This window comes from Aquarana catesbeiana, linkage group LG10 (assembly GCF_042186555.1).
Source record: "Aquarana catesbeiana isolate 2022-GZ linkage group LG10, ASM4218655v1, whole genome shotgun sequence".
Classification (NCBI taxonomy): Eukaryota; Metazoa; Chordata; class Amphibia; order Anura; family Ranidae; genus Aquarana; species Aquarana catesbeiana.
In genome coordinates, this window is record NC_133333.1 from 128392292 (window position 1) to 128408877 (window position 16586).

General features: G+C 41.0%; 1 protein-coding gene across 1 annotated transcript in view; it reads left to right on the forward strand.

Moving 5' to 3' along the window:
- Positions 1-16283, forward strand: part of ATG12 (autophagy related 12) — a gene marked incomplete in the record, with an annotated part of 21571 nt that extends 5288 nt beyond the window's left edge. Inside the window, 2 exon segments of the mRNA XM_073602631.1 lie at positions 8127-8189; positions 13784-16283. Coding sequence (XP_073458732.1) covers positions 8127-8189; positions 13784-13843 — 123 coding nt within the window.
- Between the last annotated feature and the right edge of the window lie 303 nt (positions 16284-16586).

Below are 16586 nucleotides of genomic sequence, written 5' to 3' on the forward strand. Positions count from 1 at the left end.
TACCACTCATTCTGTCAAGAGTGATAGGTGCATCCTGGGCTTTTGGACACAAAGCATCTGTCTTACAGGAAGGCAAGGTCCGCAGTTCACGCACTACCAAAGTTCTGTCAGTTGGATTTTATGTCTTTAGCTGTTGGCAGTTTTGGATGCAATGGGAGTGATTTACTAAAGGCAAATAAGTTGTTCCTTTGCAAGAGGAGTTACACGTTGCATGGGAATTTTCACCTGAACTTAGTGAATGACTGGATGATAGAAGTCAGCAGAACGTCACCCTATTCACTAAGCTCTGGGGATAATTCTCTTGCAAAGTGAACAGGTGGTTTTTTTTTTTTTTTTTTTGTCCTTTAGTAAAACAATCCCAATGTCTTAGACAGGTGTGACTCTGAGGCACACCACAATACTAGAGGGTTGCCTTTTGGTAACATTTTTTTCCCCCTCCTCCTTTAGAGGTTTGATGTTTTGGCCGCCCCAAATGAATTCTAAGAGAAAAAAAAAGCATTAAAAAAAAACAAAAAAAAAAAAACAATTATTTTCTTATCTTAAAATCATTTTCTCCAGTAGTTCTTTTGGGGGGACACGCCCCACCAATTTCTTTTCCTGTGTGTTTATGTACAATGGTGAATGTGGTTCATTCAGGATGTTGGGGTTGTGTGTGTTTTTTTGTTTTTTTGTTTTTCCCGTCATCTTTCACTGATTTACCCTTTATTTTTATTTTTTTTGTACCTGCCTGAAGATTGGATATTAGTCTCCTTATTTGCTCCAGTTATCTCCTTTTTCTCTGCCTGTTGGTTTTCTTTTTTTTTTTTTTTTTTTTTCTATAGCATGTCATTTTTATGAGATCAACAGATTATTTCACCTCTATTATTAAATGAACAGTTTCTTTATTTTTAACCATGTTTTTCTGAACAGAGGCAGTGAGGCTGATTTTACTATAGTAGTTGAGAATCTTTACCCAATAAGTTGAATGAATTAGGGCTGCAACTAACGATTATTTTCATAATCGATTAGTTGGCCGATTATTGTTTTGTTTAATCGTATAATAACCTTAAAAGTGTGGTGTATAATTTAATATGTAACGTTTAAAAAAAAAAAAAAAAAAAAAGGCAATTTATTCTTAAATTATATGCAGCGGTAAATATAAATAACCAGCTATATGGTTGGGGAGCAAAATCTCTAATCCACTCTGAGAATAACAGACAGAAGAGATATAAATGTATATACTATTTTAGGTTGAATCTGGTAAATATCATCAGACTCAGAAATCACATTTTTTATTTAGACCCCTTTCACACTGGGGCTCATGTAATGTGCCCTGCCCTCATATAATGTGCCCTGCCCTCATATAATGTGCCCTGCCTCCTTGTAATGTGCCCTGCCGTCATGTAATGTGCCCTGCTCCCACAGAATGTCGCTTGCCTCCATGTAAAAGTTTACTTTAAATGTAATTGTAATGCCTTCTATTACCTCCAGTCTATCAGCATCCACCTTCTCTGGGTTCAGATGCTGGTCTTCCCTGCACAGTCTTTAAAGTATTTTTTTTTTTAAACAACAAACATGTTATACTTACCTGCTCTGTGTAATTATTTTGCACAGAGCAGCCCCAATTCTTCTCTTCTCGTTCATCCTGCCTTCAGAGTGCCCCAATACCAAGCTGCAAATTATGAACATTGACTTCAATTTTTCAAAATATGTAGAAGAAGTCCAGCCTGAGCTCATTTGGCTGGGCTTCACCTTTGAGTCACAGGAGTGCAATTTGTTTTTGCTCTCCTCTGTCCCGTTTTTCGGCAGAGGGGACTGAAGTCCGCTCTCTGCTGACGTCACCAAGATCAATGCAGGCACAGCTCCCCGCCCCTCCACAGCTCAGCACTCCAGTGAGCGTGGAGGAGGAGAGCTGCTGATTCGGGAACTCCGAACCAAAATTTAAAAAAAAAATGACGTGGGGGTCCCCCTAAATTCCATACCAGGCCCTTCAGGTCTGGTATGGATATTAAAGTGGTGTTCCGGCCAAAATTATACTTTTTAAATAAAAATACCCATATAATACACAAGCTTAATGTATTCTAGTAAAGTTAGTCAGTAAACGAAAGTCTGTTTTGTTCGTTTATAGCAGCAGTTTGTTATTTTATAAACTTACAGCAGGCCGTGGCCATCTTAAGTGTGGGCATCTGAAGCCAGACTGTATTTCTTCCTGGATCTCATCCTTGCAGATCTCGCACATGCTCAGTGCAGCACAAGCAGTGTAATAGGTTTCAGGTCAGGTTTCCATAGGAACGGCAGTGTCAGAGGAAGTTGCCGCCCCTTCCCAGAAGGCATTGCAAACAGGAAATGATGCAATGAGCCACAACTAGGGAGGAGGAAGTGAAAAATGAATACAGCAGATATACAGTAGGTGCTGAGAAAATTTTTTTTTAAATATCCAATTCGTTTGCAGTGCACCGTTTAGTGAGGGATGCTGAAGAGTTGTAAAAGTGGGTGGAACTGCACTTTAAGGGGAACCCCGGCCAAAAAAAAAAGACGTGGGGGTCCCCCTAAATTCCATACCAGACCCTTCAGGTCTGGTACGGATTTTAAGGGGAACCCCGCGGCAAAAAAAAACGGCGTGGGGTCCCCCCAAAAATTTATACCAGACCCTTATCCGAGCACGCAATCTGGCAGGCGACAGGAAAAGAGGGGGGGGGGGGGACGAGAGAGCCTCCCTCCATGCCAGCATGGATGCGGAGTGGCCCGGAGAAGAAGATGATGAAGAGAAGAGCGGGAGCCTCCCCCCATGCCATGGGTGCGGAGCGGCCCGAGGAGAAGACGATAGAAGACGCCGCGGAGGAGATGCTGGACGAGAACGCCGGAGAAGGAACCAGAAGAGCCAGAAGAAGATGAAGAAAGAATAAGCATTTTAATAAAGGAATTGTCAACTGTCTTGTAATTTTTAACATTTTTGACAGTTTTTTAGTGAAATGGTAGGGGTACTTTTGTACCCCCTTACCATTTCCCACAAGCCCCCCGCCCGCAGACTCCCACAACCACTGGCCAGGGTTGTGGGGATGAGGCCCTTGTCTGTCTTCTCTGTCCATACCAGGGTCTGGTATGGAATTTAGGGGGACCCTCACGTCTTCTTTTTTTTTTTTTTTTTTTTTAATTTTGGTTCGGGGTTCCCCTGTGGGGAATTCCCATGCCGTTTTTATCAATGAACTTCTATGTGTATTGTCGCACCGGCAATGCAATAGCCGCGAGTAGTTTTAAATGTCTTTTTTCCTTCGAAATGTCATTTTGCTGTCAGACTGTTCTAAACACGGGAAACATGCGCCCCTTTACAGACATACTATAGACACCCCCCAGCTACGAAATTTAAAGGGATATTACACTTTTATTGTTTGACTTTAAGCATTATTAAAATCACTGCTCCTGAAAAAACGTCAGTTTTTAAAAGTTTTTTTTTTTGCATTGATCCATGTCCCCTGGGGCAGGACCCAGGTCCCCAAACACTTTTTATGACAATAGCTTGCATATAAGCCTTTAAAATTAGCACTTTTGATTTCTCCCATAGACTTTTAAAGGGTGTTCCGCGGCATTCAAATTTGCCGCGAACACCCCAAATTGTTCGGCGAACTTGCGAACAGCCAATGTTCGAGTTGAACATGAGTTCGACTCGAACTCGAAGCTCATCCCTAATCAGGAACAATTGATAACTAACATAAGCTAGGATTTTCTGCTGAGGTATGAGAGGTGATGACCATAATCAAGTTGCATTTAATCTACTGGACAGAGGCACAGGGACCGGAAGCAAAATGTGAACATGAAATGAATATCTATAAGCCGTCTTACCTTGTCACAGTGGGCACTTGCGTCTGCTGGTTCTACATGATTGGATAGCTGCCTGTCCTCATGTAGTCAAGGTTTCCCTTGTGGATCAAGCTCCATTTCCTATTTTCAAGGTTCCTCTTGTAAATCAAGCTCTTTCCTATATTCAAGGCAGTACTGGAGCCTCAGTGATGTGCTTCCTGTTTTTAATGAATAATGAGCAATGTCAGTTGTGAAAGGCCTTGTATGCTGTCCCCAGCCGAGTGTCCATAATCTGTGCATCAGTGTCAGTTGATGATAAATGACCAATATGAGGTGAAACTGTAGCAGAAGAAAGTTGGGCAAACTGGACATTTTTCATGATTTGAAAATCTCAGTTGGATGAGCCTATGAATGAAAAAACCTAGATATAAAGGGTTTTTATTTTTTTACATCAGTGTGTGTAATATAGAATTGTATAAGTTTTCTGAATGTAATATTTTTTTCCCCTGATCATATCCTCTATATTTTTCTTGCTGGACTTTTTTCATCTCACTTCTTTGGTCTATATTTTTTTTTCTTTGCCAACCGTTTCTTTTTAAATAAATCTTTTTTATATATAATTAGTGGGGACGGAAAGTATTTAAACCCCCTTAAATTTTGCACACTCTGTTATATTGCAGTCATTTGCTAAAATCATTTAAGTTCATTTTTTTTCCTCATTAATGTACACCCAGCACCCCATATTGACAGAAAAACACAGAATTGTTGACATTTTTGCAGATTTATTAAAACAGAAAAACAAATATCACATGATCCTAAGTATTCAGACCCTTTTGCTGTAACTCAGGTGCTGTCCATTTCTTCTGACCATCCTTGAGATCGTTCTACACCTTCATTTGAGTCCAGCTTTGTTTGATTATACTGATTGGACTTGATTAGGAAAGCCACACACCTGTCTATATAAGACCTTACAGCTCACAGTGTATGTCAGAGCAAATGAGAATCAGAATTGTGGCAAGGCACAGATCTGGTCAAGGTTACAAAAAAAAATTATGCTGCACTTAAGGTTCCTAAGAGCACAGTGGCCTCCATAATCCTTCAATGGAAGACGTTTGGGACGACCAGAACCCTTCCTAGAGCTGGCCGTCCGGCCAAACTGAGCTATTGGGGGAGAAGAGCCTTGGTGAGAGAGGTAAAGAAGATCCCAAAGATCACTGTGGCTGAGCTCCAGAGATGCAGTCGGGAGATGGGAGAAAGTTGTAGAAAGTCAACCATCACTGCAGCCCTTCACCAGTCGGGGCTTTATGGCAGAGTGGCTGGACGGAAGCCTCTCCTCAGTGCAAGACACATGAAAGCCCACATGGAGTTTGCTTTAAAAACACCCGAAGGACTCCAAGATGGTGAGAAATAAGATTCTCTGGTCTTATAAGACCAAGATAGAACTTTTTGGCCTTAATTCTAAGTGGTATGTGTGAAGAAAACCAGGCACTGCTCATCACCTGTCCAATACAGTCCCAACAGTGAAGCATGGTGCTAGCAGCATTATGCTGTGGGGGTGTTTTTCAGCTGCAGGGACAGGACGAGGGAAAGATGAATGTGGCCAAGTACAGGGATATCCTGGACGAAAACCTTCTCCAGAGTGCTCAGGACCTCAGACTGGCCCGAAGGTTCACCTTCCAACAAGACAATGACCCTAAGCACACAGCTAAAATAATGGAGTGGCTTCACAACAACTCCGTGACTGTTCTTGAATGGCCCAGCCAGAGCTCTGACTTAAACCCAATTGAACATCTCTGGAGAGACCTAAAAATGGCTGTCCACCAACGTTTACCATCCAACCTGACAGAACTGGAGAGGATCTGCAAGGAGGAATGGCAGAGGATCGCCAAATGCAGGTGTGAAAGACTTGTTGCATCTTTCCCAAAAAGACTCATGGCTGTATTAGATCAAAAGGGTGCTTCTACTAAATACTGAGCAAAGGGTCTGAATACTTAGGACCATGTGGTATTTCAGTTTTTCTTTTTTAATAAATCTGCAAAAATGTCAACAATTCTGTGTTTTTCTGTCAATATGGGGTGCTGTGTGTACATTAATGAGGGGAAAAAAATGAACTTAAATGACTTTTGCAAATGGCTGCAATATAACACAGAGTGAAACATTTAAGGGGGTCTGAATACTTTCCGTCATACATTTTTTTATATATATGTGTAAAAAAATATATTAAAAGATTTTACAATATAAAAGAACACCAATATAAGGACTAGGTATTGCCCAGTTGTCTAAGAATTCAAAATTGCAGAGTCCAAATGCCAAACTTTCAAACACAATGTTTGTGTTAAGCATAATTCTGTTATTGTGGGTTTTGTATGTACATCATCTTAGGCCCCTTTCACACGATAAGCCTGCTCGGATCTGCCTGTCCGTTTTTTTTTTTTTCAGGTGGATCCGAGCGGGCCACCCATTGACTCCTATGGGCAGGCGGATGTCAGCAGAGTTGTGTCCGCTGACACCCGTCTGCCATCCGATCCAATCAGATACACTCATAACAGACGTATGGTGATACATGCTGTCTGTTTTTTGTCTGATCTCCCCATAGAAATCAGCGGGGCTCTGACAGGTCCCTCTCTGCTCCAGTGAGCAGAGAGGGACCTGTAATCTGCCGGCTCAACGGAGATCAAAGGAGCGATCTCCCGCTGAGCTGGCAAAGTCCGCTGAAAGGGGCTTTTGGGAATAAAAATAAAGATGATAAATATTGCATATAATTTTGTATATTCATTCAAATCTAATTGTCCCAGAACCATTATAGGTTCCTTTTAAGGCTGGTTCACACCACAAAAAACGCACTCCAGATCCATTCCAGATGCCTTTTTAATGTACATTTTACCCCTCTGTATTGTGGTCCGATTTGCAGGAAAGATGCAGCATGTTTTATTTATTTATTTTTTTTTTAAATGTAACTTTACTGTACTGGTGTGAACTATGCCATTGGAAACCATATAACCCTACTTTCCATGCAATTTTGATGAAGAGAAAAAATGCACTGGACTGCATCTGGTGTGAACTGGCCCTTAAAGTGGATGTAAACCCCATGTTCCAAAAGTATTACAGATTAACATCTGTTTACGGTTTGTACAATTGACATGAAAATTGCATTGTGTACCTCCAGTATTTCAATGTCTATTCCATTACCAGACTGCTGAATATCTCCTGATCTGTGGGAGTGCCCATGGCTCAGAGCTCGGGAGCCGCCAAAGTCGTGACATCCCTGGACTCCCTTCCCAGCTGTACATGCCCCTCCCCCTCCAAATCTCCCTAGTGTCTACCTGCGCACAGCTGGTAGACTTGCGTAAGACACGCCCCATTCACTCATGCTCGTGAATGGGTGTCCTCAGCTCAGCCTGTGAATCACAGGAAAGGGGGCGTGGTAAAACTTTTTTTTTTTTATTGTAGCAAAGCGGGGAGGTTTACAGCTGACAGGCTGCTCCTTTCCTGGCCAGACTGTGGACACAGTTACATAGAATGTTCCTTTTTTTTTGGGGGGGGGGGGGGTGGAGGTTTACAACCACTTTAAAAGAACTTGTTTTGTTTTGGGTCAATTTAAATATCTCAAAATTCTTCTTCTACTTCCAGCATGCATGGGGGTGTGTAATACATAATCAGTGCTCAAGTATGTACCCGTGTCTGGACTGACCATTGTAGGAAGGGGTGTTTTTAGTGTGTGTGTGTGTGTGTGTGTGTGTGTGTGTATGTATGTAATAAAAAAAAAAAAAAATAATAATAATTTTATTTTTTCATTTTTCTATTTACAACTTTCACAAAGGTGCTGAATTGGCCCCATGTAATAGTAGTGACAGGCCCTCCTGATGGAGACTTTGGTATCTATTAAACCCGTGATGTCTCTGTTTCGATTAGTCCAAGCAAATTGAGGACAGAGAACTTCTGGGTTCATCTGAGAATGAATGCACAGCGTACTCTTATTAGAAAGCTTTTATGCTCGAGAATGCTGATGTATTTACAAATTCTATGCATAGCTGCTTTCAGAGAGGAAAATAAGAAAACATGCCGTATGTCCTCCTTCTTTTCATGAACATTTGGTAGGGCATTTCTTCTTGAGAGTGGGTCATCTGTAAACCTTTTCCAAGGAGCAAGCCTGAAGGCTTCTGATTTCTCAATTCTTTTTCAGTAAAGTCCCCCCAATTTTTTTCAGCATTTTAACAAGAACTATGAGATGTGAAATGGCATTGGTTATGAGCTGCACACGTTTCCTCCACTTTATATGAATCATGCCTCATATTTAATTCCTGTAGGTTATCTATGTCTTTTATTGATTTATTCTTCTACATTTACAGTTTATCTATGTGAATCAGTCATTTGCTCCATCACCTGACCAAGAAGTTGGCACCCTGTATGAGGTAAAAATATTTATATGCTATGGAATTGTATAATGGTGCCATTGTCTCTTGGGGTCTGTATAAAATAATACAAATAAGATGTTTGGATAGTATACAAAATCCCCAGTGACATATACTTGCTAGGGGTGGCATTACATATATCCATTGTGCTTGATCTAGGTACAAGCGATCAACAATACAACACATACATATTGATAGAAAATATGATCTACAACCGCAGTTTCAAAAGTTGGGACGCTGTGTACGCTCTACAGAAAACAGAATGCAATGGTTTGCAAATCCCATAAACCCATATTTTATTCACAATAGAAAACCTATCAAATGTTTATACTAAGAAAATGTACCATTTTAACCACTTCAGCCCCAGAAGGATTTGCCCCCTTAATGACCAGGCCATTTTTTGCGGCACAGCGTCGCTTCAACTGACAATTGAGCGGTAGTACGACACTGTAATCAAACACAATTGATGTCGTGTCCCCCCCCCACAAATAGAGCTTTCTTTTGGTGGTATGTGATCACCTTTGCATCTGCTTTTTTGCGCTATAAACAAAGTGTGACAATTTTGAAGAAAAAAACTTTTTTTTTTTTTGCTAGAATACATATCCAAATAAAAATTATATAAAAAAACAAACAAATTTATTCTACATATTTTTGGTAAAAAAAATAATCGTAATAGGCGTATATTGATTGGTTTGCGCAAAAGTTAGTGTCTACAAACTATGGCATAGATTTAGGGACTTTTTAAAATTGTAGTGACCAATGTAAAAATGACACTGGCAGGGAAGGGGTTAACAGTAGGGGGCGATCAAGGGGTTAACTGTTCCCTGGCTGTGTTCTAACTAGGGGGATGGGCTGGCAGGGACAGGAGAGATCACTGTTCCCGATCACTGAGAACAGTAGATCTGTCAGAATGGGGATCCGCCTTGTTTACAAAGGCAGATCCCCATTGTGCCTCTGTACTAGGCAATCGTGGGTCACCGGCAGACATCAAGTCCGCCCGACCCGCGGGCGCGTTCGAGCAGCAGGTGCAAGCTGCTGTACATCTAGTAGCTGGTCGGCTAGGGGTAAGTAAGAAATAAGGTAATTTTGAAATTGATGGCAGCAATAAGTCTCAAAACAGTTGGGACAGGGTCATGTTTACCACGATGTAGTATTCCCACTTCTTTTAACAATGCTCTGTAAATGTCTGGGAAGTGAGGAGACCAGTTGCTTGAGTTTTGGGAGAGGAATGTTGTTTGCCTGAGCATATGCTGCTCTAAAACCTGGATATATATATTTCAGCGTTGGAGTCTTTCTAGATGTCCAAGTTGCCCATTCCATACGCACTAATGAACCTCCATACTATCGGAGATGCAGGCTTTTGAACTGCGTGATAAGCCCTGTCTTCTGTAGTCTAGAGGACACGGCGCCCTTGGTTGCCAAAAATCCAATGTCCAATTTTGATTCGTCTGACCACAGGAACAGTTTTCCACTTTGCAGCAGAACATGTTCAGACAGCGATTTTTTTTTTTTTTTTTTTTTTTTTTTTTTTTTTTTAGTATTCCTGACCCCATGCAGTGATGTCCATCACAGAACCACTTACTTTGCCAGCGGAGAATACATTCACATTGGAAGTGGTTTTGAAATTGTGGGAGTTCAGCTGAACTCGCACGATTTCAAACCTGCATTTCATTGCAAGTTCGGGGGTGATTTGAAAGACATCTGTGCGGGTTCATGCACAGATGTCTATTAAAATTGCCTCTGAATTTGCCAAAACTAGTGCAGGAACTACTTTTTGAAATTGGTGCGGCACTGCAAGGTTGGTGTCGCACCGATTCAGACTGTGCCATTGCCGGCACTAGGCTGCGATTTGACATGTCAAATCGCATGTCAAATTACCCCGATGTGAACGGGGCTTATTGTTGCCCTGTCCCAACTTTTTTGAGATGTGTTGCTTGTCATAAATTTCTAAATTGTCTTATTTTGTTTCTTAAAATGGTACATTTTTCTTAGTTTGAACATTTGATATTTTATTTACAATAGAAAACATATGAGTTTATTAGATTTGCAAATCGTTGCATTCTGTTTTTTGTGTAGATTTTACAGTGTCCCAACTTTGTTCGTTTTTAATACAACCCCAATTCTATTGATCTGTATTATGTTTTGATGTCTGACACACATTTTATATGTTTAGTCGATCAGAAACACAGCTGATTGACTTGCTAGCATCAAAAAGGCTCACTAAAATGATCAATTGATTGATGGATTTAGGTAATGGCAGTGGGTACACTTTGTGCAGAAGTGCATTTCGGTGTAGAAATAAACAGTGCAGAATTTCAATTTACATCAGCTCAAAAATCTGTGTCGCTGCAGAAGTGCACATTGGTCCATTGGTGGTGGGTGCAAAAGTACCCATCGCTGCAATTTGTCAGTGTAATGGCGGTTGGTGCTGAAGGGTGCAGTACTGCAAAAGTGCGTATCAGTGCAGAATTTTGCGTTGATGCAGTGGGCACAGGTGCACAGCCTCCTATTTTGTATGGCCTGTTGCTGATTGGTTTTACACATGCATAGGCAGCTTTTTTTAGTCTCTTAAAGCTATATATGGAAAACTGAACACTAAGGCTATGGGGATACCCCATCCTTACTAAACTTTACACATATAGAGAACCAACATGATGGATTATTGTGGTACCAGAGAGGAATTTTAGCACAATTTGATTTAATAATAAATTTATTGTAACAAAATGTATACATAGAAAAAATTCATGAATAAAAACATCCAATTCAATTGTCAGGTTCAGTACAAAAGTAAAAAAATATCACAGAGATGGTTTTAATCATTATTAATCAATTTGTGCTAAAATTCCTCTCAGGTACAGCAATAATCCATCATGTTGGTTCTCTATAGTCTCTTAAAGCTGCCATTAAACAGTAATGATGGCTTTTTTTTTTTGAAAGGCCATCACTACTGCACATGTCATCGGTACCATATTGCTGACAATAATCTGTTGCTGTGCAGTTTGCTTTGTGATGTACGTATGTAAGGTGCAGTATAGAAACAATGCTATTGGATACCTGCTGCTACCGCATATTTGCATTTTTTTGGGTTAGAAAAAATTCAATGCTGCTCATTCATGGTAATTAAAACAATGCACCTCCATTCACTATGGCAGATTGTACATGTGGCGACATCTAACACTTGCCTGACTATGCCATCCTTGCTACGGAACTTTACACCATCATCTAGAAGTTCAGAATAAAAATGTTTTCTTTCTTTATTAGCATCTAGTGGAGGGCCACCCTAAAAAAAAAAAAAAATTGCATCAAAAATCTTTAAAAAATTTTTTTAAAAAAAGCGGAAAAAAAATAAAAATTTTACTTGCCTGAAACCCTTGTTGCTAGGCAGTCTTTCTAATCTGCCTCCTCCGTGGCACTTCCTGCTCTTCGGCAAGCGGCCCCGTTGCCTTCTGGGAACTGTGTGTGTCCCAGAAAACCACGGGGCCATTCACAAAGCGCCACGCGACTCGTGCATGCGCAGTAGGAAACGGGCAGTGAAGCCACAAGGCTCCACTGCCTGTTTCCCTTCGTTAAGATGGAGGCGCCGGCGGGCGATCCGATGGACGGATCGGCCTGGGGGGGGCTGACGTCGCAGGCTCGCTGGACAGGTAAGTGCTCTTATTAAAAGTCAGCAGCTACAGTGTTTTGTAGCTGCTGACTTTAAAAAAAAAAAAAAAAAAAAAAATATTGCGACCGGAACCCCCCTAAAAAAAAAAAATTTCACTTCAAATTCTTCCAATACTATTTTGGTACACTCACTTAAAATATTAGTGTTACTAAGGGTCGGTTCACACTACAGCGACTTGTGATCCGACTTGTCAGCCCTCAAGTCGCCCCCTGTTTGACATTGGGAATTGCATTATAGTCAATGAGAGCCGTCTTAATGTACACTACTGAAGTCGCTCCGACTTCAGAAAAGATTCCTGTACTACTTCAAGGCGACTTCTAGGCGACCTGTACCCATAGAATTCAATGGAAGTCGCCTCCAAGTCGGATCCTCATCTATAGAGAAGCAACTTTACAGGAAAAAGAAAAGATCATAACCACGCCAAAGTTTAAATAAAAAACCGGCATGGGTTCCCCCTCCAGGAGCATACCAGCTCCTTAGGTCTGGTATGGATTTTAAGGGGAACCCCATGCCGAAAAAACGGCGTGGGGGTCCCCCCAAGATCCATACCAGACCCTTATCTGAGCATGCAGGCTGGTCAGGAAAGGGGGTGGAGATGAGCGAGCCTCTTGAAGTCGCCTAGCAAAGTCGCGTTGCTCCTGTGTGAATCGGCACTAAAGGAATTTTATTTTTTCTATAGTAAAATGATAAATGTTGTACTCGCCTGCTCTGTGCAGTAGTTTTGCACAGAGCGGCCCCCAACCTGTTCTGGACTTCCCCCACCAGCAATCTTTGCTCCTTCTGCTTTTTGTGTCCCCGTAGCATTATGTTTGCTATGGGGGCACACAATGCGTGCTAGCTCCCGAGCTGTGTATGTTGACACACGCAGTGGTGCTTGGCCCTGCCCCCTCTCCCTTCTCACTGCATTTGATTGACAGTAGCAGGAGCCTATTGCTGCCGGAGTCCCTGTGAAGAGGAGGAGAGGGGAGAAGTGCAGATGCGCACAGCATCGGATCTCTTCTCTCCTCTTCCCCATCACATAGGGAAGTGGGGTGAGGACAGGAAACTATAGAATATGGCAGTGTTTGTGTGGGTTTTTTTTTTTTTTTTTGTTTTTTTTTTTTTTTTTTTCCCTCCTGCGTTAAGGCAAAAAAAATGTTTTGGCTTTAGAACATCTTTAAACAGTCTCTGTTATTGACTTTAGCCATTTCAACACTGCAGAAACTTGAAATTAAGGTGAAAACTGAAACCCCATTTTACTTTCTGTATTCTTATTTTACAATAATTATAGTACACGCTGGAAGTATTTGTTTAAAGTAATTCTAAAGATTTGGGTTTAAAAAAAGACATAAGTTCTACTTACCTGCTCTGTGCAGTGGTTTTGCACAGAGCAGCCCCAATCCTCCTCCTCTTGGGTCCCTCAACGGTGCTCTTTGCCTTTGACCAGTGCCCTCAATACCAAGCAGCTTGCTATGAGGGCACTAGTGCATGCTTGCTCCCGAGCCCCGCACTATGCTTCCGTAGGACACATAGAGCTGCGGCTCGGCACAGCCCCCTGCTCACTCCTCATTGGGTCACTGGCTGTGATTAGCAGCAGTGGGAGCCAATGGCTCCTGCTGCTGTCTCAGGCAATGAGGAGAGAGACCTGGGGCAGCCGAGGCTCCCATACACATTGCTTGATCGAGATGGGGCTCAGGTAAATATTGGGGGGGGGGGGCTGATGCAGACAGAAGGTTGGTTTTTTTTTTTTTTTTTTTTTTTACCTTCATGCATGAAGGTAAAAAATCTTTCAGCCTTTACAACGTCTTCAACTTTGCTTGTACACATGTAGATTTGGTTTTAGTATCCCCCTCATTCCTTTTAATTCTTATTGGTAACCGATGTCCTTACCATATTGTGACTAATACATTGATTTGATTTCTGCAGCCTAATGTAATGTTTTCTTTCCTAGTGTTTTGGAAGTGATGGGAAACTTGTTTTACATTACTGTAAATCACAAGCCTGGGGATGAAAGTCCAGTGGTTACTTCTCCTAGCACTGTCTTTGTTTGGTCATAATGGTTTCTTGCACCTTTCTTCATGTGACTGCTTGGTTGGAATGATCGGACTCCGTTGAAGACACTTCAGTAGTTTGCCGTCCATAGTATGTGACCACAGTCTGTACAGCACTGCACATTTGTAGAGGAATCTGTTCTACTAAGACTGTACATTTACTGGCCCAGCAGGACAAACTAACTTGACAATTTTACTTTCTATTAACACTTGAGTCTTTTTAAAGACTGACATTTATATACAGCTTTTTTTTTTTTTTCTATATTGCTGTTTTGCTAGTAGAATTCCCCCCCCCCCCCCCAATTGAAGAATAACTTTGATCTATGTTCCAAGAATGAAGATAGAATACCACAAGAGGAGTTCTGCAGAGGCATCTTGGATTTAAGGCACTTGCAGAAAGAAGTAATGTTAATTCCAAAAACTTGACTCAGTAGCTGAGGCAGCTAATGGCTTAAAGATTTCAGTCGTTTTAGGCTGAGGATAGGCTTTTGGTAGGATCACTGAGCTGGAACTTGGGAATGTGTGGCAAAATAACCCCGCTTTTTTTTTTTTTTTTTTCTAAATCCTGAAGCTTGTGACTTTCTATATATATAAAATATATTTGTCAATGTTATCTATTGTTGCTGTTGTAGACCAGTTTAATTATTATTATTTTTTTTTTTAATCCACCCTAACAAACGGGGGTGCCAGTGGTCCCATCTTTGAGCTCCTATTCCAGAGAAAGGAAAAGCTTTAACCACCTCCATTTCCCTTATTTCTACTTCCAGGGAATAAAACATTTATGAAAAGTATGATGGTAGAGATGAGAATTTTGCTCTCTGGAGAATACTGCTGTGCAGGAAAACTACACAGATGACATTTAGTGCAAAGAGCTGTTGGCATGCACCCCCTGCCCCTGGTTATGTGAACTGGGATATATGGAAATGGCACCCCAACATTATGTCTTGTGTAGCTCTGTAGTAGATTCTCTTCAGAAAATATGACAACCATCTATGCTGATAAGTTCACTGACGTACAGTTTATTTCTGGGCAATAGTTTGTAACAGACTTTCTGCTTGGGCCCCTAAACCTGTAGTGAACCTCACCTTTTGCATGCTGAAGCTGGTTATAGATGAATTTAAACTCAGCCGGTTCACCAGGGAATGTGCAAATTTTGATCACACTGTGGCTGTCCCTGCTCAGTAGAAGTCAATCATTTTGGGTGACTTTTGTCGAAGGGACATGTTGGGAAAACATTTGTCAATCAGTGTATTCTGACAACTGTAATATCACAATGTCTTGGTGGGAGGGGGGATACCTCCACCCTCTTTGCTTGTATGGATGGAGGAACAAAAAAAAAAAATACACTATTGGTCCATGGCCAGCTTTTAGTCTGGGATCACACTCTCTTGTGTTGTGGTAACGGGCAATACGCCACATGTACACATTAGGGCATTGTGCTGACAATTTTATATGGCCCCCCAACAAATTAAAACAATGAACCTGCATTCAGGTGCAATAATGCATGGTAACATACTACTCTGCATTGCCGTGTGGTGTGTTTTCCTGTGCATTGGCAGCCCAATCAAGGTTTAACACCTCCCGTGTTAATATGCAACACACAGGTGTGAAGCCGGCCTAAAAAGTGCTAAATGTGACTGACCATGATGTTACATTTCTACATATGATTTTTAGAGAAAATGACAGTAATCGGATTTTATATCATGTTAGAGATGCACCAAAATTTCGGCAGCCGAAACATATCGGCTGAAAATGGTGTTTTCAGCATTTTTGCCGATAGAGAAAAAGGTGCCGAAGATGCACATGATTTTACTGATGGTGTGTTTTTCATAGGTCCAGTGACTCAAAAACTGCATCAAAAAGTGCAGCAAGCAACATTTTTAACACCACAGCAGAAGCGCAATGGACCAGTGTTGAAGACATACATAGAATTTAAAGGGATGCATTTTTCTTGAGCTTTTCTTCTGCTAAAGGTGCCGTATAATGGCCAACAATAAATTCATATTCATTCATATTCATTTAAATTCATGGTATTTATTAAAAAGTTGAATATAATACAAATATGTTTAAAAAAAATGTATATATTTTTTTTAAAACTGCAATTTTCGGTTTCAGACAAGTGCATACTGAATTTTCAGTTTTGGCACCAAATGGTCATTTTGCACCTGTATATTGTGTATAATGAATGAGCATGTCAATCAGCATAAATCGCCAAGTTGTAAAATGCAAATACAGTGTAAAATGTACAATACATCACCAGTAAGAAAAGACATGAAAAACTACTGTATAGTTTGAAATGCATGCCAAACGTAACCAGAAATTGTAATGCATATCAATAAAGATTGTTCCATGTACCTGTGATGGCTGCTCATAATCCTACCAATACAAGCTTCTTGATCACATTGTCGTTCTTTCCTCTGTATATAACTTTCAGTTTACTTTTCACCCTTACACTTGTGTCAGTTCTGTAGTTTGGTATATATAGAGCCCAGACTAATCTGCTCATTTGGTCCATGCCACCTTATTCCAATTACTGCCCAGTGCTGTCCACCTTCTGCCTGTTCACACACAACCAGCATTTATAAAGTCATCTTAACTGAGATCTACATACCCGCAACAGTGAGCCAAGCAAATAGACTGAAAGATAAATTGGTAGCTGCCATTGTCTCGGACTCTGCGATGTCATTTAAAAAGCATTATGGT